This window comes from Cyprinus carpio, chromosome A17, assembly GCF_018340385.1.
Source record: "Cyprinus carpio isolate SPL01 chromosome A17, ASM1834038v1, whole genome shotgun sequence".
NCBI lineage: Eukaryota > Metazoa > Chordata > Actinopteri > Cypriniformes > Cyprinidae > Cyprinus > Cyprinus carpio.
The window spans coordinates 13145976-13170644 of record NC_056588.1 but is presented as its reverse complement, the minus strand read 5'-3'; the positions used below and the strand labels follow the sequence as shown (position 1 = coordinate 13170644).

General features: G+C 37.1%; 1 protein-coding gene across 1 annotated transcript in view; it reads right to left on the bottom strand.

Moving 5' to 3' along the window:
* Positions 1–6509: 6509 nt before the first annotated feature.
* The window catches only part of LOC122148169 (MAM domain-containing glycosylphosphatidylinositol anchor protein 2-like), a 45348-nt gene continuing 27188 nt past the window's right edge, over positions 6510–24669 (bottom strand). Inside the window, exons 5-6 of the mRNA XM_042774158.1 lie at positions 12220–12490; positions 6510–6596 (exon numbers count right to left, since the gene is read on the bottom strand). Of these exons, the coding sequence (XP_042630092.1) occupies positions 12378–12490 (113 nt within the window). The 3' untranslated portion in view covers positions 6510–6596; positions 12220–12377. The remainder of the gene's footprint in view (positions 6597–12219; positions 12491–24669) is intronic.

Below are 24669 nucleotides of genomic sequence, written 5' to 3'. Positions count from 1 at the left end.
TCATTGAAAAATACATTAGCATCATCTGTATTAAAGAGGAAATAATCACTTCATCCTATGTTAAATGAATAAAATAGCCTTGACAGCCTTCCACTATAGTTCCACTATTGACTTTGTTCTCTCTCACCGGACTTGTGTAGGTGATGTAAAAGAGGAAAGCAGGCATTTGGACCAAGGCAAGGGAGGGGGAGACTCAAAATGTTTCTAAAATTAAAATGCATCATTTGCCCCGTTTGCATTTGTTTTACTACTTACACAATTATTTAAAGTATAAAACATTGTTATTACAATACAAAGCATGATTTTTAATCATATATTTAGGGGGGAAAACCCTCAGCTATTGAGGGGTCCTTTCTCCCCTGACCCCCCCGGGATTTCCGCCTGTGTGCTCCAGTACACAAGACAGAATTGTTTTCAAATGGACTGATTAAAATCCTTGTATGCCCTTGTATAAAATCAGCCAATCAGAATACTGCTTGCCAAAATGATAAAATGGTTTTTTCAGGTTTTGTTGGCAAAATGCATCAACCACTAGTCGACTGGATGAATTTATAAAAGTATGAACATAAAGCAGTTAATTCCCCACTTTTTATAAGCAGTTCATCCCCAAACGTCTTTGATCAAACTAGAACTGTACATATTAAACTGCTCACATAAAAAGTAATGTTTCAAAAACATTTACACTTTTTAAGGAGCCATCCTTTAGGACAGGGATTAAATAAAAGAAAATGTTTACAATAATAAAATATTTACTTAAAGTCACCCCTGTGATTTTACAATTTAAACATTTTCATGTGTACTTTTTTTGTCATTTTAACTCCCTGCAGTTCCCACATGAATCCCAGTTTGGGAAACCACATTAAAATAGTCTAGAAGTACACACTTTACCAACCAAAAAACAGCATATTTCACCTTTATACTTGTTTGTACTTAGTTTATTTAAAAATGAAAGTAGTGCAAGCATATTCAAGTTAGAGTGAGCAAGTAAACTTGGAACAAAATCCCAGAAGCAGCCCGAGGTAAAAGGTTTCATCTCAGCACTTCATGGAAAGTATGATCAATAGAGAGATTCTTACAATGCTGTTGAAACATTGCAGAAATATGATGACACACTTACAGCATGAATGCAATTCAAACACGCTACAACAAGTTCTTGGGGGTAAAACGGGGGCCGAGGGTCAACTGTCATCCCACAGGTGCTTTGTGGCTCCATTTTACATTGGGCACCAATTGAAAATTACGATATTCATTTACTTGTGATAAGAAAACAGCTGTAATTTCAAGGAAATGAACTCTGTGAAACCTTGACTATGAAGTGGAATATTTGCTGAACTGAATTTTAGGGCCACAGGAGCAAAAAAACAATAACAGGGGCTTTGGAAATGAGAAACAATATGAGTATTTTCCACACCAAACATCTTGTATACTTCACACTTTTAGGAGCCAAATTTGGTTTATGTCTTCTATCTGGAATTGAGAGGAATTAGATTTCTATAATGTGGATTTGGAAGCTTTATGTGTAAATGTCTTTACCACGGCTGGAGAACTAAACAATGTTGGACTGTAGCAGTAAAAGAGGATTCTATTTCTCCTCTTGCCTGGGAGCTAAAGATAGTGCTACAAACAATATCTTTAAAGACACTTAATTCCCATTAAAGTAAACTCTAAAATCCATTTAATTAAAGATGAATTGCTATACGTTTCTACAAAGTGATGTATAACTTCCTCTAAACATGAAGCTGAAGCAACTTGCAGCACTGCAGAGGTGTAACCTTGTATGTCATCTAAGTTAGGATGACTTTTACAACAGCGTGTTAAGTGCCATAAGCACAGAAAAAATGTTAAGAGGGCTCGTTAAACTTGAAGTACCTAGGCTGTATAGTGAAAAATGAGGTCATAGAAACATTAGGGTTGTTCATGCTTGCATTTATTGCTGCTGTGAGAACGGTGCTCTAGTGGCTTTAATAATCTTTGAGGACATGGCCACATATCAGAGCAAAAGACAATTTTTAAACAGAAACTGTGAATATGCAGAAATCTTCATGGGGTTGTATATCTTTCCCAGCTACGCTGCAACCAATAATTACAAAAAGGACTAACTAAAGTAACTACTGAAACCTATATCCCTTGTTTTACACATGCTACTGTAATAATATCAGGTTCGATTAGGAAAGCACCACTATTAAAATTATGGCTGCTTTCATTTCATTGCAGAGAATCAGCTTATAATAATAAATGTATATTATTTATTATTATATTTTTGTAATGTACAGCATGAATGTACAGTTTGCTAATGATAACATTTAACAGTGTTACATTATTTGTCTTTTTAAAGTTTTACTTTAAATGCGCAATAGATGACACTGAACATAATCCAAATGTAAAAAATAGAGAAAATAAAGAAATACTCCATATTGGCCAATACTAATAAAAATAAAAAAAATAAAAATAAAAAAAAAAATAAAAAAAAACTATTATCAGCTGATTTAAGCAGACTGTTAAATACATGTGGGTATAATGTCCCATAACATAAAAGGGCCACTTACTTACCTGTCAATCAGTCACAAAGGTTTAAACATTGACAGCTACAAAAGGCTTTAAAACTAAACCAAGTTGAAAAATACATATACATGCACACGACTTTTGGTTTGCTTGATATCAACATGCAGTGACCAAAATAGCAAGCCTTCCACTAAATGTTAGTGAGAAGATTCCATTTTATTTTGAAAACTATATTTTGAAGCAGTAATGTAAATTTTTTGTGCTTTATCAGGATGCAATAACACTTCTAACACTTCGAAAATAAATCTTCTCCTTGAAATTAGATCAAAAGTGACCACAGAAGATCTTTATACCAGGTTTAACCAGTGCCAATGCTCGGCTTCTTTTTAAATTTCTTCATTTGGCATATTCTTTGACACTATAATTTTGAACAGAATGAAAGGAAATAACAAGCAATCAGTCTGAAAGCCTGTTATCCACCAAACCTTGCATTAAACAACACACATTTAAGAATCCCAGTCGCAGGTTACACTGTTTAATATTTTTTACTAGAAATGACATAAAAAGAAAATATATATATATTCAAACTCATCATTTTTATTACTTTGTCCATGTTCACAGCCCCAGAGAGTGTTAATATAAGTATATGAAGGCTATAAAAAGCAAGGGTAAGCAATCTCATTCCTAGGGGATCCATAAACACGCCAGACCCCCGCAGTGAAATTACCCGTCCCAGGGTTAGGCACTGAAGCGCTGCCTAATATGCTTGGCTGGCAGTGTCTCCGTTAGCTTGCATGCACTCCAAACCCTCTCATTTAGGATTGTCGGGCTAAGACTTCCCATGCCTGTCGCGTCCTGGAAATGTCACTAGCCAAAGCGGCGATGAGCCCACAGACTATTGCGCGGCGCTCGTGTCGACAGGTGACCAGGCGAGACAAACATGATGGATGAACATGTAGAGGAAAAGCGGCATGTTAAACAGAACACATAAACTGCAGAACAACAGTTGGCGAACAAAAAAGGATGTGCAGAGGACCGTGTAGAGAGAGAATATAAGGAGTTTGCGAAGAGGCCAGACTCCTCCATCATGATCAGAACAGATGAGTCAATCACCACCCACTGCATGCACAAAACACAGCTCCACACCCACACGTGTACACAGACACAGGAAAGCACAAACCGGACGCCCCCGCAATCGCTTCACATAGCTAACCTCTGTTCGCTAGGGTCCCATCCTTGATTTCTCCTGTAAAGCTTATCTTATTACAGCAGCTTCGTCCCACCGGACACAGCTGTTAATTAGTTTTCTGCCCCTTCTCTTGTTTTTGACTCTCTCTCTCACTCTTTCTCTTTGCAGTGCCAGGTGTGCTTTCAGTTGGGAAGTCATCAAGGATAGTACAAGGCGTCCTCTCTATAGTGCAAATGACATGCATGCTGTTATTTCTCTTTTAGAGTTAATTAATTAAATGCTTTCTGCTGATAAAGGTAAATATGAAATGTGACAGATGCTGGAAAAATAATGATCATCTGAAATCAAATGGATAGAGCCTTTTTCTTTTAAGCCTGTGCATCTTTTGAAAAAAGCCAGCTTTTTGCTAAATGCATCTTATTATTTATTAGCAAAACTAATGGACATCTACAGCTACGTTACATAGACATTAGGGGAGGCATGAATTTTATTATTTTTTGATTCTTCAGGTCCATCAACTAGATCATTACACTCCAGAGGACACATGCAGATGGGTAGTTGGCATGCTGCAGTATGACACACTATTTTCCATCTACAACCACTTTAAACACCATTTTGCTGATTCTTTTATAATTATTATAGATGTTTCCTTAATGACCCAATATAAATAGAAAGAATACATGAAATATTTTTAGTTTTAAAAATAAATTATAAAAAGGGCCCTTTAAAATGAGCTAGTGAAGACAAAAGTGAAAAAATAATAATGAAGTAAATAGTGACCAGTTACAGAACCTAAGATACACTACCATTCAAAAGTTTGGGGCCAGTAAGATTTTTTTAAGGAAAGCAACACTTTTATTCGGAATTAAGGATGGATTAAATAGATCAGTTAAGACATTTACAAAAAAATCCTAAAAAAATGCATCACGACTTCTACAAAAATATTAAGCAGCAGCACAACTGTTTTCAACATTGACAATACTAATAAATGTTCATTTATACATTTATGATACATTTTAGTCTCGTCAACGATATTGCATGTTGATATAGTCACAGTTATCATTTATTGACCTTATTGTCATCTCGTCATCGTCTCGTCTTAGTCATGGGAAAAGTCATACTTTTCATTAACAAAATTTAACACTAATTACCAGCAACATTAGGGTAAGTAAATAATGACCCAAAGGTTTTGGATAAACTATCCCTTTAACCTAAAATGATGTCATTAAAAAACAGGTTCATGCATCAACTGCCTAGAAAACCAATATTGCTCATGTGCAAACTCAAAATTCATCTCAGCTCAACAGTCCCTTGAGCATTAAAAGGAGAGTGCTCAGACTAGTAAACAGCACTAATAATGCAATTCCAGACACACATGCAATGCAAAGACCTTGATGGAAAATGGCAAAAAGCCTGAGAGAATGAGAGGGCGAGAGAAACAAAACAGAAGCAAAGGATACAGTGAAAGCCACAACAACAACAACAGTAGTATGGCATGGCAAAACGTGCTACCTGTATTTTGCATTGACTTTGAGCACCAGTAGGCAGCTACTAGCAAAGGCGAATCTGACAAAGAATAAATCACCCCACATGATGTCATTATAAATGGCTGTGGATGCTGCCATTTCAGCTGAGCAGAGGGAGTGTGAAGGAGAGGGTGACAGAACAGTGTGATGATGACAACCGCACTGCTCTGCGTGACCACACGCGCCGAGGCAGGGAACAGTACAGCGCATCGGAGAGCGCTTAAGCTCTTGGTCAAATATTAGCCCGACTCAATAAACAGAACAGATCTGTTTCACTGACATGAACTACGTCAACAGTAACCATAAATGTCTCTCATGAATACTAATAACGTTCTTTGACTTATCCTATATTTGTAGGATGTTGACAGATGAACTTGTGTATAAATCAATATTAATTTAGCACTGCCTTCATAAGCAATTGTGCACACCATTTTGCACACAGGCCAAATGTACCATTAGCATGGAGGGCTACACAAAAACAATAGAGATGTGAACAGTCTATAAACTATTACATATTGCCATGAGCACAGCCCCTCTCCCAAAGTCTTTTTTTTCACAGATGAGAAGGTGCATTTAATTTGCATTGATTGTGGCTGTTAAAAATATAACTTCTGGGTAAGAGAACATTCAGCACTTTTATTTAAAAAAAAAAACTATCCTGAAAATTCAGTTATGAAGGATTTGGTCCTATTTATGGGCCAGTGAAATTATATATATTTTTTTCACCTATCTAGTCAATATAATTAATGAATACAAATAAATACTTTAAAATTGCAATTCATATATTTACGTGTGTCCTAGCATGCTTGTATTTTACAGTGTAATTTAATTCAATTTACTTTTTTTCATTTTAATATATTATTTTTAATTAATTACAATTCATAGGCAAATCAAAACTATATGGTGTGACAAACATGCAGAAAAAGACATACTGCTGACAACAGGAAATGATGTCATAGAGATAATTATCAGATAATTTGAACCAAAAACTTCAAATTTTTAGTCGTTAATTTTTTTTTAAATTGTATACTATATGAAATCACCATGAATACAAAGAGAATTTGGCACTATTTAAATTTAATTTAAATTAGTTTATTTATTTTTTTTCACAGATCAATGACATCATACATCTGGCACACGCCACTGATAAAACAAAAAGTAGAGAAGAAACTTCTTTCTAGGGTAACTACTTGACATCACCTTTAAGTAAACGTACAGACTCACTCACCTGCTTGATACCGAGTCGATAAGCCATGACACGGTCGACCCGCATTGGGATTCATTTGAGTCCAACTGGAGTTTAAAGCCGTAGACGCGAGGTTTGTTCTGCCACAGAGCGCTGTAGGTGTCATAGTAGAACTCAGGCGCATAAGCTTTCCCTGAAACAAAACAAATACACAGTTCAGTCACATTCAATCTCATAATATTAAACAAACAATTCAGACAGATGTCCAGATGTGAAGAATTCTGTAGTTTGTTTCAGATGAAAGTTGCAGTTTTTTGTTTTATAAGGTAATCATGTCTAAATCAAGCTAAATAACAAATAAACTTGATAATTCCGTTCAAATTATGGAAAAGTGTTGGACTGCTATTACGCTGTATATATTTAAAGATCATTAAAAACACAAAAGTCTGCTGTTTAGACCAGCAGGTCAAATGTCTTGTACACTGAAGTGATGCTAGAGAATATTGTGGATGCATTTACAAACCACTGCTGGAGGAAAAACAGGTTTAAAAACGTGAAAACGCTCTCCATCAGAGGTTCAAAGGAGACAGACACAAAGCAAAACCATTAGGAGAGCTCTTCTCTCTATCTGCTAAAAGCTGAAAAGCCCATGAAAAAATATAGGAAGCTGAAAAACACTTGCAGTATGAAATTAAAAAAGAACAACTACATTATTTGCAGAGAACTCATGCTTTGACATAAGCTCATGAAATTAAAATAAACTCTATTTTTATGACTAAAATAGCTGTTTTTTTCAGTACATTTCAAAGGCAGCACAATACATCTAAATAAAGCTAAAAAAATGATAATAATAATACTAAACAATGTGGTTAAGTGATTGAAAGGTTATGTGTCCGAATTCTGGAGCATATTATTCATGAAGATAATTTTGTTATTTCTAAAATAAAATATTTGACTTTGACCACTTTTAGAAGGCAGAATAAAGCCATAAAGAATTCAGTTTTTTCTTTTTAAAATGGTTTTTTTTTTTTTTTTTTTTTCTAAAAATGTTCCCAGTTCTACAGATTCTTCTTTCTGTCAGACAGGCCACTCCGTCCAGAAGCTCACCTCTCGACAGAAACATTTGAAATGTCCAAGTCTGTAGAAACATCTTGGGGGTTATATTGAGAAAAGCGAGGAAAGGTGGTATGTAGGTAGGTAAAAAATTTGCTGATGTCTGCAGGTCAGGGATAAGGGCTGTCACCAGCACTTATTTTATCCCCAGCTTATTAAGAGGGAAAAAGCTAGAGCCAATGCTAATGGGTCCATCGAGTTTACTCTGCTTAAGGCTTAGGGATAAATTTGACTCCTCTGGGAATGAATGCTTGATTGAAGGTGGAAAGAAAAAGCAGGAGCATCATAAACACATGGCTCTTAAATCAGCCTGAGATGGAGAAAGACGTGCAGTACTGCAGCTGTCACTTAGCAGAGAGGCCAAAGAAACCCAGAGGCTCGTGCAGCCAAGATTTCTGAGAGTGAGTCCACTATGCTCTATAATGGAAATGTACACATGCTTTAAAGTGCAAACCTTTGATTCATTAGATTTAGGGTTGGATCAATACTAAAATTCAGCACTAAACTAGTATCAAGGTACTTCAGTATCTAAATAGATACTAAACTTATAACTCATGCAACTAATAAACAGCCTCGGACAACTGAAGAAATGAAAATTTATCTCAGAATGAATTTAATCTGACGTCAATAACTCAACAATTCAGCCTGTTAATAATCTGATTGTTTAAAGTTAACATATTCACACATTCACTTTCTTATTAAGAAAGAACAACAAAATAGGTAATGGTGTTAGGGCTAATTGTTGGGTGAGACAATTGATTTGGATAACGCAAACATTTTCGGCACTGGCATACAATGTATACCCTCAATGCTCCTTAAAACTTACACTAACCGCCACTAATCCTTGATATACATGTGTTTATTTGTGTATATAGACACTACTGTGTAGATTCGAGCTTCAAAGACCATGCAAGAGATTAAAGCTGGTTTCCTGGTGTATGTCAAACACATAACAGCACTGTCACGACAAAGAACCTGTGCTCAAACTAAATCTCAGCACATGAATCCTTTATATTTGCCTCTCAACCAGTGGGGAGTTCTTAGTCCTAACCCATCAACCACTGGACCACCATCCCCACATCTCAACCAACTCTTCCAAAAAATATATAAAAATACTGTATATATTATTTTTGTCTTTGACAAAAAATGTTGAACCTTTTAGAAAACATTTGCATTAAACTAACACATTCGACTTTACTCTTCATTTACACTTTCCCCAGGGGAACACTAAAGTAGTTATTAAAAATGTCAAAGCTGCTCTTTTACATACAATAAAATACAAAAAAATAAATAAATACAAAAGAGGTTAAGTCCATGATCACTTTTTGTTTGGTTTATTAATGAAATTAAGGCCCTTTTACACCAAATGTTTTGTGAAAAAGCTTAATGAATAATCTGCAAATGTTCTATTCTATTTTATTCACACAGAGAGTAAAATAAATACACATCAGGCAAAGCAAATTCACCCAGTGAGGATAAATCCATAAATTGTATTCATTTTAATATATGAATACAAATAATTGATCAAATCATTTTGAGGTATTTATATTCTGTGTAGAAAGTTTAAAGAGTGCAAGAGTGCAGAATCGGACTATTTTAGATGTTTTCATATATAATTATTTTGTTCTATATGTAAAATCAAAGCTTATGTTGAACCTGGTCTTGTACACTTTTTTTCTTATCTTACAAAAGTTACATGTGTTAACACATTTACTCAGATAAAAATGTTAAATTAATCAATGATTAATAAGGTTATGTGAATCTCTTGACAGCCCTTGTTTTTATTGAATAAAAAGATACACTACTATTCAAAAGAATTAATATATATATATATAAAACAAATATTTTCAGTATTGATAAAAATCTAAAAATGTTTCATGTGCACCAAATTAGCATATCAGAGAGATTTCTGAAAGATCATGTGACATTAAAGACTGGAGTAATGGCTTCTGAAAATTCAGCTTTGCTATCACATCATATTTTGATCAAATAAATACAGCCTTGGTGCGCATAACTTTTTTTCAAAAGCACATTAAAAAAATCTTACGGAACCCAACTTTTTTTTGAACGGTAGTGTATTTGACGCAATGATGTATAGATGTTGCAAACAAATGTTGATGGAGCAAATCCATATGGAAGAATGCGCAGAAAAAGAGACAATAGAATACCACACAGCAATACACTGCATTTCTGCCTGTGGTTTCAAAAAGTTCATTAACCTTAAATCATTTACATTTGGAGTGAAACGGGCCTTTAGGTCAGGATTGAACCCTAATAAGCTCATGTGCAAAACAAAAACTGCCCCACTACAGTATCACACTTCATCCGTACACTGAAAACTTCGTAGTTGCTTTTCCTTGGCTGTCTTTGTTTTGCCTAAGGCACAAGTGAGCCAGGACAACACTGGTGCCCCTTCAGAAAATAGGTGCATGATGCTCCTGCAGGGCCTTCTCTCAACTTCTAGAACTTTCTGCTGTATTAATTGGTAACCCCTATTGGGTTTGCATTGCCTAGTGCTGCGTACATCTGAGGTGAATGCTGAGACTAAGAAAATGCAAGCTTTATCTTCGAACAGTTGTGCACATTGCTCTGACAAAGTGAAATGTCAACTTGATGTATTGGCCATTTGTTCAATCGTCACGCAAAACCCCATGGCCATGTGACATTCGGTGGCTTCTCCTTCGTTTGCTTGAATCTGCCAGGTTTCCTTCACGATACAACATTAGGGGAGCTTAACCTCCAATAAAACAGGACTCAATGTGGGATTTTCTAGCTTGCGCTCTTTTAACGCCCAGACATTAAAAACCAATATGATGACAACGATAAATGAAAGCTTCAAGCTCGTGCAGCATGTTCCTGCATCACACGCGAGCAGAGGCTCATCATAGATGCATGGTTTGTGCAAAAATAATGGCCTTCAGCATGTCCTACAGAAGTGCACATGGGAGGAGAGAGAGCGACTGGAGAGAGAGAGAGAGATGGCGGATACAAGGAGAGTGGATATGAGTGATATAATCCTCTTTTATGGCATGCTGAACAGAGCAGGAAATTGTCAATGCAAATTAAATGATTAGGGGTGAACATCTCCAAGAATAACCTATGAAATCAGAAAGCAGGTAGCTCATCTCTCTCTCTCTCCCACATCCTCCTCTGGTCCAGGATGCCTCATCAACGCAGTTGGGATTTCAGCCATGATATTTCAACAGCAGGGAGGGCAAAAAACACAAGCTACCAGTTCGCCCATTTCTAAACACGGGTGTCTGGTGCTGTAGCAGGCATGAGATCAGGCTACTTTTGTGGGTGGCATGAAAATCAAAGAGAAAATGCTCACCCGTGTGAACCAAATGTTTCAGGTGACATGGTAGACTGAATTTATCTGTGCCCAAAACTTGATGGAGACGCAAGTGTGGCTTTTGAATCACTAGTGAAGTGCTCTAATGCTAGTAATGTATCCACACGGTTTATTTTATTCCACTGTTAAGCGCTTGTTAAGTGATGAGATTAGCATTATGTGTCATTAATGTGAAATATGCATATAAATAAGAAAATATTTGCAGGACAAAATCAACATCGCTTAATGGACAGTTAAAAATAAAAAACAGGGTGCTTTAGTAATGTTTCTACATCATTAAATGTGATTGTAGAACAAAAATCTGTCATGAGTTTCTACTTGCCTATGATGAACAATTTGAATCAGGAACCAAACATACTATAAAATGGTGATTCTCAACCGGTTTTGTTTCAGGACATTGCACATCAAATGGCGACCCAACATAGAACCAAAATGTTTTAATGTACAATTAAGCATCGAGCACATGGGGGGAAAATGCTCTTGCTCTGAATATCTCAGCAATGATAATATCCAGCCCATTACTCAATGTGACATTCCATTTAGACATCATTTCAAAAAACAAGAGATGCGTCCCAATACTTATACTTTTGTACTACAGAATTCTGCACCATTTTATGTGATAAAAATATGATTAGCTTGTCAAAACTAAAAAATGTAAAAAAGAAGTACTTCTAAAAGACCCTGATAATATAAATCTAACTACATTTAACCAGAAAAACAAAGTATAGAATACACTTCAGCGGATGGGCTATTAGAACTCTGATGGTAGATGACAAAAATAATCTTCTAAAATTCCTTCACTAGACCAGGGCCACTATGCTGCAGAGTTTAGCTCCAACCCTAAGCAAACACACACCTGCCTGTAGCTTTATAGTGATTTTGAAGACATTTGATTTGCTTGTTCAGGTATGTTTGATTAGGGTTAGAGCTAAAACTCTGCAGGACAGTGGCCCTCCAGGACCGAAGTTGCCCAGTCCTGCACTAGACGTAGTAGAGTACATAGTGCAAAATGCACAGTGCATATTTGGGACTCAACTAAAAAGTTAACAGGGCAATTTAAATTGCAGATGCAATATTACCAATTATTTTGTCCAGTTTTGCCCCAATGAAAAAAAAAAAAACATTCCCAAACAAAGCCAAAGCAGAACCATTTCAAGTCTCTGAGCAACGTAGTACTGCCGTTTTTCTCCCTGAATGAATCATTGGCTTTGAACAAATCATTTGAGAGAATGGATTCAATGATTCAATGACAGTTAACTTGTTTTGTTTCTGAAATGAACCACAGTTTTTTGAACAAATCATATAATCATATATATTCATTTAAATTGCACATGTAGTTTAATTGTCTTACCTGTGACAAGGAAAGTACAACGGCCAGCTCCTGCTTCGTTTTTGATGTCACAAGTGTATGCGCCGTAGCCCTCGCGATTGAGGGCCCTTATGTGGTATTCCGTCTCATCCCGAGTGTCCAACTGGCCCACTGTCAGCAGTCTGGTGCCCAGCTTCCATTCATAATCCAGTACTTTTGAGGGGTGGGCACGTAAGACCCTGCAGCTCAGTGAGAATGGGCCGGCCCAGACCCTGCCTGATCTCTGTATACACTGGCTCCACCGCGGGAGGATCTGAAAAAGGGAGCACATTCTCATCAGACACAAATCACGTATTTACACCAGTGTCTACCCAAGTCAATAAATCCAATACAATTGAGAAACCTGGTAATTTGGAGATATGAGAAATATAAAACAGTGTTTAAAATAAAGATTCAATCTCAAAATCAACACTTTTTTATGGTATAAAAGTGTGACAGGAACCACAAAAGTTGCTTCTCAAAGACTTCTCAAAAAGCAGTCATTTACAGTAGGTTGTGTTTTTGTGCTACTGTTGTACAGACATCACAGATGAATTTGAAAGTTTTACACTCATTGCGAAGCAGCAAAACAGCAGCAAAAAAGAAAAAAATGCTGAATCAATCTGCTCATAAGACGGTGACCTGTCATGAATCAGTGATTCATGGTGTCGGGATCCAACACGCGCACATACACCATGATGCACACCATCAGAGAGCACAGCCTCGGGAGGAGCATCATCAATATGTAACATGATTGTCCTTAGAAGGGAGCTGGCATCTGCACAGCGTTTGCACTTTTTCTGTCTGATTTGGAGGAATCTTCCCATTACTGTAGTGCACGCACTTCTATTAATGTCCGCTGAGGAGTCATGCACTCTTACAGAAAGAGTTTGATGCACAGAATTCACACAACACATTCATCTTTAACTTCTCCATCACATACATACTGCACCACTTCTGTGTAAGCTGCAATACGCATTTATAATTTGGACATTTTCAGTGGCCCCAAAAGGTAAATTTCAAACAAATTAAAACGGCAACAAATGACGCTATACTACAATAACATCTTGAATTTGACCATTTTTCTTGAAATTTTATCATCTGTATGGTTAGCTAGGATGTCTTCAGTAGATGAATGAATGGGACAGTATAGGCAATACAGAGATGCGGTCCAGTAATTCAGACTATTCACACTTCACTGTGTGCTGACACACAAGTACCCTTCCATCTCAAGCCCACAGTGGCTAATCATTTGCAGCAGTACTCATCTCAGTCCAATTTCCCATACTCACATAGAACAGCACATATTTTTCACTGTCTAAAAGTGATGGAAATCAAAAAGGAAAGCAACTTACTGTACCAGACTATAGACTACCAGACAAAGATTGAATCTATGCTTATTATTGTAATTTTGAATTTAGTGGAATGAGTTTAGTAGTGTAATTTAGAAAAAGATTGAATCTATGCTTCTTATAAATGAGGACAGTGAATCGGAGAGTGAAGGAAAGGGCATGTGGGCAGGCTGTTGGAAGGTAGTCTAGATTATTCCAGCTCATGAAGTTGGTAGAGAAAATGACATCTGATCTGAACATAGTTTGCTGAATTGATGTGCAGAATATAGTAGTAACAATGAATAAGCATGTCCAAACTGGTATTGTATATAAAAATGATGCATGCACTGTAAATGGATTTTTATACACTTATTACATTACTGCATGCTATACACACTATAAAAAAAAAAACAAAAAAAAAATTTGCTGAGTCAACTTAAAAAACTTTGTTACCCCGTTGCCTTAATTTTTTTGTTATCTTCATTTTTTTTTCAACTTTCAGATTAGTTGCGGGCCAATAAACTTAAATGTTCTTGTTGTCTGGACAATTTATAAAAAATTAGTTATGTCTACAAAAAAAAAAAAAAAACACACTGAAACACCACTAATGAAACACAAGCTTTAGTTGTGCTTTACATGCAATGGAAGCTTACTAAATTGTTCAGTTAATCGTTTTATACAAGCTAACACATAAAAAATTTAATAAATAAAAAATGCTTTCGTTCCGAAATATTGTTTGGGGGGGGGCTCATAAATAATGCATCTAATGTCACGTTTTCAAAATAGCATTAAGAGTCACTTCAATTTCAACAATTCTCAAATGATTTAGTTCAAAGCAGCTCTTGAGATTCAGTCACTCTACAAACCTTCTTTCCATGAGCTTACTCTGCTTGATTGGTCAGATGGCCCAGTCTTTGTGATTGGTCTACCATGTAGAACGCATGTCAGAAACGATATGCCCATTGCCATAGTTCCGTATTTTGAATGATCAATAGAAAACATAAAAATCTGTTATTTATCATACTTATATATTGTGATTCAGTGGAGCCAGCTGGTCCAAATAAACTGGTTACTGAGCCATCTTTCAAGAACAAGTGAGATTAGAGAAACAATCTTCAGTAAAATGATGGGAACACAAAAAAAGATTGGGATTGTATGCTGGTAACAGTGGTACAGTGGCTTTAACCCTCAACTTTCGGAAGTGAAAATACATTTTTTTTTTTTTTTTCACAGCTTAGGACACAGCATCTTCTTGACATAATGTTAACCACACAAACAAGCTACACTGTAGCAGTGGAGAGTGTGGGTTAAGTTGTTTGTGGCCGATTTGCAGATTGTTTACATTCGCATACAGCTACATTACACACAAAAGTAATAGTCTAAATGGCCTAATAATAGGGGGACTTTAAATAAATAATAATAAAAGAGCAAAATTATGAGCGTTTTCTCTAGTGTTCACACAGTAAAAAAAAAAAAAAAAAATTATTTCTGAGTTGAAATAAACATCATTTTGTTAGGGAATGAGAGAAGGAAAAAGAAAGAGAATAAGTGGACTGAATCATGTATTAATGAAATAACAAGAACAAGCTTAGCAATCATGACATTAGAGCAAGTCTTTCTAAAAACAGTGGTTTGTTCACTTTGTTTCCCCTCTCAAAATGGCAAAACATTCTGTGCAATATAATATCTTCTTTACAGCTGAGGTCAACAGTTCAATATCTAGAACGACTTTATTCAGGCAATGATGCGAGCCCGGACCCACCGCATTTTGTCATTCTGAATTTCACGGCCTGAGTTTCCCAAACTGAACCAATTCCTGTCTGAACATGTTGCCAATGGATGAGGCTTTGATTAGACTAGTCATGGCGGTTATCGCGCTGTCAGACAGGTGACGGCGAGCAACAGTGTGTATTTGCAAATCGATTTTCAGCAATATGGGGAGAACAGGAAAAGACATTTGCTGAAATGGGATCAATTGTGTATGCAAGTGGAAAGAAAAAAAAAAACTGATAAATGACTTGTTGAAACATTGCAACAAGAGGTGAAGAACAGTGCCAAATTGCTAATAAATGTACTGTACATTGCACAATATGGTAGCAAACTGAATTGTGTGTACACATTTTAATAACAGCTGTGTATCATATTGACTCACTGCATGGCCAACAAGCTGTTATTGAGTAAAAGCTTTTATGTGTTTTTCAGCAATATATATAGCTGCAGCATGTCTGAAGTCTAACATGAACTGAATTTGCAAGCCATTTACATTTAATCTAGTGAATTTTATGTTCAATGAAGTTTTATTTTATTTATGGACAAGTTATCCATTATAAATGGGCTGGATCATGAAAAGTGTGTGTGACAGTACATTCCAGAATGAAGGCCAAATTTTTAATAATGAATATTATTATAATGGTTATAATTATAACTAATCAACATATAGGGTACAAAAATATGACCCAATCAATATGGCAAAAAAAAAAAAAACCAACAACAACAAAAAACATTTAAACATAATTTAAACTATGGCCAAAAAAACCTTTCAAATATTTCAAAATAGATATTAATATATATATAAAAAGCAATTAAAAATACATATTTGCCGTACATATATTTCAGTCCAAGAAAATACCAGTTATGTCACATTTAAAGGAGATTTTATTTGTTGTCTGAGCAAGTCCATTAAATTTTTAATTAAAGATTAATCAAAATACTCTTTTGTTCAGAATACCATTCTGAGTGATGAATCATTTACAGCAAGACAAGGACTGTGTATTAAGAAAGAAAATAGGGTCAATTTGGATTCATGTTCAAACAAAAACATGATTTTAACCATGGATTCTTAATTTATATGAATGTCAAATAGGAAGAGAACCCAGGGTGGCAGAACAGGTGGCAATTAGAAGAGGTGATTCTTTCACCTGATTTTTCCCTGAACTAAAAACCAAAAACAAAATCAAGTCAAACCAAGTACAAACCAGATTTCAAAAAAGTTGGGACACTGTACAGATTGTGAGTATGGAATAATTTAAAAATCTCATAAACTTATATTTTTGTGATGGAGAGACTTTGAAAATATCTACCATCACGAGTTTAACTGGTAATGTTAGTGCAAATGTGTTGGTTTATTCGTTCTCTTTTTAATTGTATTTATTTACTTAAACTTGTCTCTAAATCATGCATATAATAAGAGTCAAAAGACAAGAGATTTTTATTTAAATGGTATGTTCCAATTTGGGAAGAGCGGGAAAAAAGGTGTATTTAAGATGGCCGCCACTAGAAGTTGGGGGTGAACAGATAGAGAGCTTGGACATGATTGTGGTGCTGTTGTAGCAAGGGAAACTTCCAGCCTCGATGTTGTAGAGGGGGAGTTGGTACTGTTTTTTAGTACTTTTGCAGTTCTAGTTTTAGACTGCTTTATTACAATCTTTGCTTTAATCTCTTATAAAATATTTTATTTGCCTATTTGGCACACCTGCTTAAATAAATCACCCTTTGGACCCCAGCTTCGCTAGTGCTCCTCCTTGTGACTGCTTGGGTCGTTATCACAATTTTATTCACAATAGAATATAGATAACATATCAAATGTTTGAAAGTGAGACATTTTGAAATGTCATGCCAAATATTGGCTCATTTTGGATTTCATGAGAGCTACACATGCCAAAAAAGTTGGGACAGGTAGCAATAAGAGGCCCGGAAAAACGTTAATGTACATATAAGGAACAGCAGCTGAAGGACCAGTTTACAACTTATTAGGTCAATTTGGCAACATGAGTTGGGTATAAAAAGAGCCTCTCAGAGTGGCAGTGTCTCTCAGAAGTCAAGATGGGCAGAGGATCACCAATTCCCCCAATGCTGCAGCGAAAAATAGTGGAGCCATATCAGAAAGGAGTTTCTCAGAGAAAAATTGCAAAGAGTTTGAAGTTATCATCATCTACAGTTATCATCTATAATATCATCCAAAGATTCAGAGAATCTGGAACAATCTCTGTGCATAAGGGTCAAAGCCGGAAAACCATACTGGATGCCCGTGATCTTCGGGCCCTTAGACGGCACTGCATCACATACAGGAATGCTACTGTAATGGAAAATCACAACAGGGGCTCGGGAATACTTCCAGAAAAACATTGTCGGTGAACACATCCACCGTGCCATTCGCTGTTGCCGGCTAAAACTCTAGAGGTCAAAAAAGAAAGAGAAGCATATCTAAACATGATCCAGAAGCGCAGGCGTTTCTCTGGGCCAAGGCTCATTTAAAATGGACTGTGGCAAAGTGGAAAACTGTTCTGTCGGGTCAGACGAATCAAAATTTTGAAGTTGCTTTTTGGAAAACTGGGACGCACCCATGTCATCCGGAATAAAAAAGGACAAGGACAACCCAAGTTGTTATCAGCGCTCAATTCAGAAGCCTGCATCTCTGATGTTGTGGGGTTAGCCTGCATCTCTGATGCTATGGGGTTTGCATGAGTGTGTTGTGGCATGGGCAGCTTACACATCTGAAAAAGGCATCATCAATGCAAAGGTATATCCAAGTTCTAGAACAACATATGCTCCCATCCAGACGCCATCTCTTTCAGGGAAGACCTTGCATTTTCCAACATGACAATGCCAGACACATACTGCATCAATTACAACACCATGGCTGCGTAGAAGAAGGATCCGGGTACTGAATTGGCCAGCCTGCAGTCCAGATCTTTCACCCATAGAAAACATTTGGCGCATCATAAAGAGGAAGATGCGACAAAGAAGACCTAAGACAGTTGAGCAACTAGAAGCTTGTATTAGACAAGAATGGACAACATTCCTATTCCTAAACTTGAGCAACTTGTCTCCCTCAGTCCCCAGACATTTGCAGACTGTTATAAAAAAGAGGGGATGCCACACAGGGGTAAACATGGCCTTGTCCCAACTTTTTTGAGATGTGTTGATGCCATGAAATTTAAAATCAACTTATTTTTCCCTTAAAATGATAAATTTTTTCATTTTAATTATTCTATATCAGTTACATTGTCATTCTGAATAAAATATAGAAATTTGAAAACTTCCACATCATTTGCATTCTGTTTTTTATTCACAATTTGTGTACAGTGTCCCAACTTTTTGGAATCGGGTTTGTAAGTTAGAACTACTGTCTGGCACAGTCACCTTAAAAGACTTCTGAATAATTTGTATCAGTTTCTGCATTGTTATTAAGGCTCTTAATTGCTCATATATGACTGTTTAGCAGCACAAAAAACATTTGTTTCTGATCTGTGTGAGAAATTGTCATGTAACACTATGTCTTACAGCCATATCACCCCACTGAAGCTAAGCAGGGTTGAGCCTGGTTAGTACCTGGATGAGAGACCTCATAGGAAAAACTAGGTTGCTGTTGGAAGAGGTGTTAGTGAGGCCAGCAGGGGTTGCTCACCCTGTGGTCTGCGTGGGTCCTAACGCCCCAGTATAGTGACGGGAACACTATATGTCAAAAAACACAGTCTATCGGATGAGACTTTAAAACCGAGGCCCTGACTCTCTGTGGTCATTAAAAATCCCATGGCACTTCTCGTAAAGAGTAGAGGTGTAACCCCGGTGTCCTGGCCAAATTGCCCCCAGGCATTTGTCAATCATGGCCTCCAAATAATCCCCGAACCACTTGATTGGCTATGTGACTCTCTCTCCTATCCACCAGTAGCTGGTGTGTGGTGAGCGCACTGGCGCCATTATCCTGTGGCTGCCATCCCATCATCCAAGTGGATGCTGCACACTGGTGGTGGTTGAGGAGATACCCCTCCCACATGATTGTAAAGTGCTTTGGGTGTACAAACTATACACAATAAAGCACTATATAAATGCATCATTCATTCATTCATTCACATTATGACAAAAGGCTTATGTATAGATGAGAGTGATAAAACCCATTAATAACAAGTCCCTACAGGCCCCTCTTATAAATCTGTGTCCAGTATTAACTAAAGCAATAATGTAGTTTTTGTTCTATTTTGGTAAATTTCTAGGGACTAAAAGCTGGGCTTGATGCCATGAATTGTGATAGTACTTTGAATTGCATTCAGGAACTTTTGCCAGAGCATACTCTCTTTTTCATAAATGAATACTATTGGGAATAAATTAGTTCTCTGCTAATTAGGCTGGCAGCCAGTTTCGAATGCCATGCTACGCGAAAACATCGAGTATGGAAACATTGGTATTGTGTCATCCGAGGAGACGGAATATTCTTCTATTCTCCAGCGCTTATCCTAGTTCCACACCACTAATCAGGATGCCAATTTCCATCCCTTCATAATGAGGACCAACACTGCTTCTTATATTCCACATCAGAATCCCTATTTGCATATGAGCTGTCCCAGTGTTTGTCACTTTGAATAAGTATCCATCGACCATAAAAAAAACTCTTGTAGCAGCTTCTCAAAGGCTATACATCAGTTCTACTTAGACCTCGTCCAAGTTGCAATTACTTATCGCTGTACCCAGATGGAATCTGTTGGCATTTCTTGGATTGTTCTGCACTTGTTTTAGTAAAAATTATCTAAATGGATTTAAACATGGTGGAAAATGTTGAGAATACTATACTTATTGTAGCATAAAATGTCATCAAATTAGTCAAAACTTTTTTAATAAATAAACATGCAGAGTTGGGCAAGACACTCAAAAAAAATTGCAGTACATTATATATTACAAGTTAACGGAAAAAGGTAGCTTGCTACATTAAAGATAAATAAAGTATACACATGTAGGCCTATACATAGTGTTCAAAAGTTTGGGATCAGACATTTTTATTTATTTAGAAAGAATGAAAGAAATTAATACATTTATTCAGCAAAAAAAATAAATTAAATTTATCAAAAGTGACAGTAAAAGACATTTATATGTTACAAAAGATTTCAAATAAATGCTATTTTTCAATAAATGCTCTACCATTAATCAAGATTCTTGAAAAAAAAAATCACAGTTTCAGAGTGTATCGTGTTGTGCTAAAGCGGAAGGAGTATTATCCCAAAAATAGTCTTTTAATTATAAATCCACAAGGAATACAGACAGTAAATCGCAGCAGCAAACGTAGCGCGCGCACACACATTGGGAACCCAAATAACCGGCCACAACTGAACAGAACAGGAAGTATAAATAAGGAGACTAATGAATGAGTGACAGCTGCAAATCATAAGTAACCATAGAAACAAATCAGGACTAATAGGAAACTAGGGCAACAGAATTAAACAGGGCAGGTGAACAGGAAGAAAGAGAAACAACAAAAAGTTCATAGACCCAGGTGGAGCAGAACAGATGGAAAGTCAGGGTGACACCAGAGGTCCAGAGGCCAAGGTGGAGCTGGCGGCTCATGCGAGCGAGGTGGAGACGGGGACCCGGAAAGACAGCGGTGGAGCCGGAGCGACTTCTGAGCAGAACGGTAGAGCTGGAGGAAATGAGGAGGCAGACAGAGCCAGAGGGATGGAGGGATGAGGCGAAGCTGGAGAAGTGGATTCCTGTAGCAAAGGAAGGTCGACAACTGACTAAGGCGGAGCCAGAGGGATGAGGGAGCCCAGTGGAGCCAGTAGGATGATGGGCCATAGTGGAGACATGAGAGCAAGGAGCCAAGGCACCAAGGACCGAGGTGGAGTCCGGACTCGAAGGCTAATGGCAGAGACAGGGGATCCTCACGCCTAGGAAGAGCTAGAGACTGGAAGGCACGAGGCGAATCAAAGCACCCCGATAGCGCTGACTGAGGATGAGCTGAGTGACTGACAGGAACGCGCGGAGACAGGACTGAGGAACTGGCTGGTTTTTGGAGAAGAGGGGGCGAGAGGGAATCTGGGTGGAACCAGTGGAGACCCTGGAGATTCAGGGCTGGGCAAAACCAATGGAGACTCAGGAGACATAGGAAACTCAGGAGATTTGGGTATTCCCTCCCCAAACTAGTCAATTAAATCTACATCAAAGATGTCCATAAGTTCCTCTAAATAGTTTCCAGAGGCCAGTTGCAGCTCACCCTCAGTAGCGGGAATCGATCTCCAGTAATACTTACTCTGCGATGCTTGTTGTTGCCGGCTCGAGCACTTGGTAAATTGTTGCGACAGTCAAATCTATGAAAAAACAAACAACCAAACAAAAAAAACCCAGCAGCAAACCTATTCACTTTAATGGCCGGTTATAAATAAATACATAAATGAACTGATAATGTGACTTCAGTGATTCCAGCTGGTTCAACTGATTCATTGAAAAGAACCACTCAAAGAAGAGTCATACATTTTTGAATCTATGATTGCTTGTTCTTATTTTAAACATCCATCATAGAATACTGTACACACAAGTTCTTATTACTGAAATATTCTAAATAATGTTGCAGCAACACAACTCGCTACTTATAAAATAGAACTGTTTCACTACTGAAAACTACATGATTAAGAATATAGCGTCACTTCCACCTTACTAGCAGATTGACTAATTTCAGTGACACTACTGCTGATCACTGTGGTGGAGGATGTGTGGAACTTTGTGAATGACACTCATTCTGATTCAGTGAGGAAAAAACTGCTGTGAACGAGAATCTTCTCGAGGAGTTTCTTCTTTTACCCTGCAGCTTTGAGAATGTGAAGAGGAGAAGGTGGGTTGTTACTGTCAGGGTTTAACTGCAATTATCCCTTCATTAAAATATATTAGATCATTAATAATCAGTCAGCCTTGCCACATTTAGATGCAATTAAATCTTACTTCAGTCCAAGGTGTTGGGAGTCCAAGGTGCACAGCAGTCATATTCATCATGTCTGCTTAACTAACATGACGATATAAGAATCCATCATCAAAATCTAATCTCATGGCAGAATTAACAGTCCCACCTCCTCTCTGATAAAAAAAAGAACCCCCCCACCCACAATTCTACAAATAGAAGCTCCTGTAACTGCAAGCCAGGCTTTTTCCACTGTGAGACCGAGAAGACTTGTAGTGTTAAAAAAAAGTCACATCCTAATGAGAAAGACTAGAACACCGCTCCTGAGGAAATGACAATATAAGCTCACTTGATGCCCTCTCTATTTCTCCCCCTCTTTTTGTTATTGTTTCCCTCCTTTTTTTGGTCTAGTCCCCCATCAAACACATGTGAGCAACGACGAGAGTGCCAATTGACCTTTACAGCTGGCAGCTGTTTGCCTCCTGCAAAAATCGTATGTTATAAGGTTACAATTCTGTCACAGTCATTGGATTTTTTATGGCAATCATTGTCCATCTTGCATGAATCAGTGTGCGCTTAATTATGGATGGGTAGTTTTTGCTGGTACATGATCTGAAAATGAATTCAATTAACCCCCTGACTGGTGAACGTTGGCCATGTTGTGTGGTAGGTGGGGCCCCCGTGTCAACACTTGACAAGTGACAGGAGATAATTGGGTTCAAGTGCATTAAAAATACTCCAGTTGTACTTGCATTTGGTCTGGACACTAGATATTTGAAAAGTCAGACCTCTGCTTCCAGTTATTTTTTGTGCCCATTATAAAAATGCAGTTATTTCTGGACCGAACACTGAATTGCACATAATTGCATCAGACATGCAGAGATTGTATAAAGGGACAGCCATATTACAGCAGACCTTGACACAGTGACAGTGGACAGAGGAAGTTCTCATAGTGGCCCTGGCATGGCCAATGTTTTTTTTATTGAAACGGACAGTAGAGATGAGGGAAGAAGAAATATTGGGAGTTTCCACTACGCATTGATTTGAGGGAAAGTTGGGTGTAATTGATTATACATGATTTTTTTTTCACTAAATATTGTGACTTACTTTCAACTTTTGTTTCTCGCAACAGCCACTTTATATTTTCAACGCTTGACTTTATTTTTCATAATTGCAACTATTTCTCACATATTGTGACTTATCTTTTTTGACTATTTCTCCATGTGTGATTTTTTTGATCTCCCAGTGTTACTTTATATTTCCCAGTATGACTTAATATCTCGCAATTGGGAATATGTCTCAGTGTGCTGAGAAATAAATTGTGACTTAATTTCTCTTCATTTTATATATCACCTTTATATATCACAGTGTGACCAAATTTCTTAGTTTAAACTTAATTTCTATTTATTACATTTTTCTCTGAGATTTGCTTCAGCACTGAGCCAGAGTGTTTACACTTTTAGGAGAAATTAATCTACAAATGATTACTAATATCTATTTCTGCAAACAAGCTGTGAGAAAGTATTTGAATATCAAAGAAATTACACACTTCACCTTTAAACCAGAGTCAACAATAGTCCAGATGATGAGCAAGGAAGATTTAATCTCAAATCTTGGACACAGAATCATCATGCAAATTATGGTCTGTTGCTCTTCAGTCATGCCCTCAGGCGGTTCATTTTCAACCTAGCATTTCATCAGAGCAGGAGTTCAAGGTCAGGGGCAGTCAGCTTGTGCGCTGGAGCAAGTTGTGATTTTTGAGGAGCAGTTAAACCAAATGCTAACAGAAGGCTGAGATGTATGTGGAAAGGATGACGCTGGGGTTGTCTTGTTAACATCAGAGCCATGAACAGAGACATCTATAGAGATCAAACTCATCCTTCATGATAAAAAGATAAAGCAAATGTATATATTGCAGCTTTTGACAGGTTGAATGGCTGTCACTAAACTAAGGAAATGTAATCATGGAGACACATTCATACAGCAGTCACATGACATATAGAGCTGTTAAGCTATTCACAAGCACTTCATTTCACACTGAATAGTCCCATTTTAATAGGTCAATGTCTAAGTACAAGTAAAATAGTCATGAATGACCCCAAATCGCACATTAGGTAAAGCCAGTCCCCCCCCTCCAAAAAAAATAAATATAGCAGAGGAAAAAAAAAACATGGGTTGTGAAAATTAGACATGATTTAAGACCTATACAGAGTACAACTGATTGAACAACTGTACGTATGTCTTTCACAGTCAATCTATAAAAATAATTAATAAATATTTGCATTGCTTTTAAATATGGTATTTATAGTCCATAGAGCAGCTCTGGGTAACAGATCAATAGATAGATAGATAGATAGACAGACAGACAGATAGACAGACAGACAGACAGACAGACAGATAGATCAAACCAAAGTAATAGTCTAGATGGATGCATATACTGTTCAGAAATGAGCTTCAACTGTT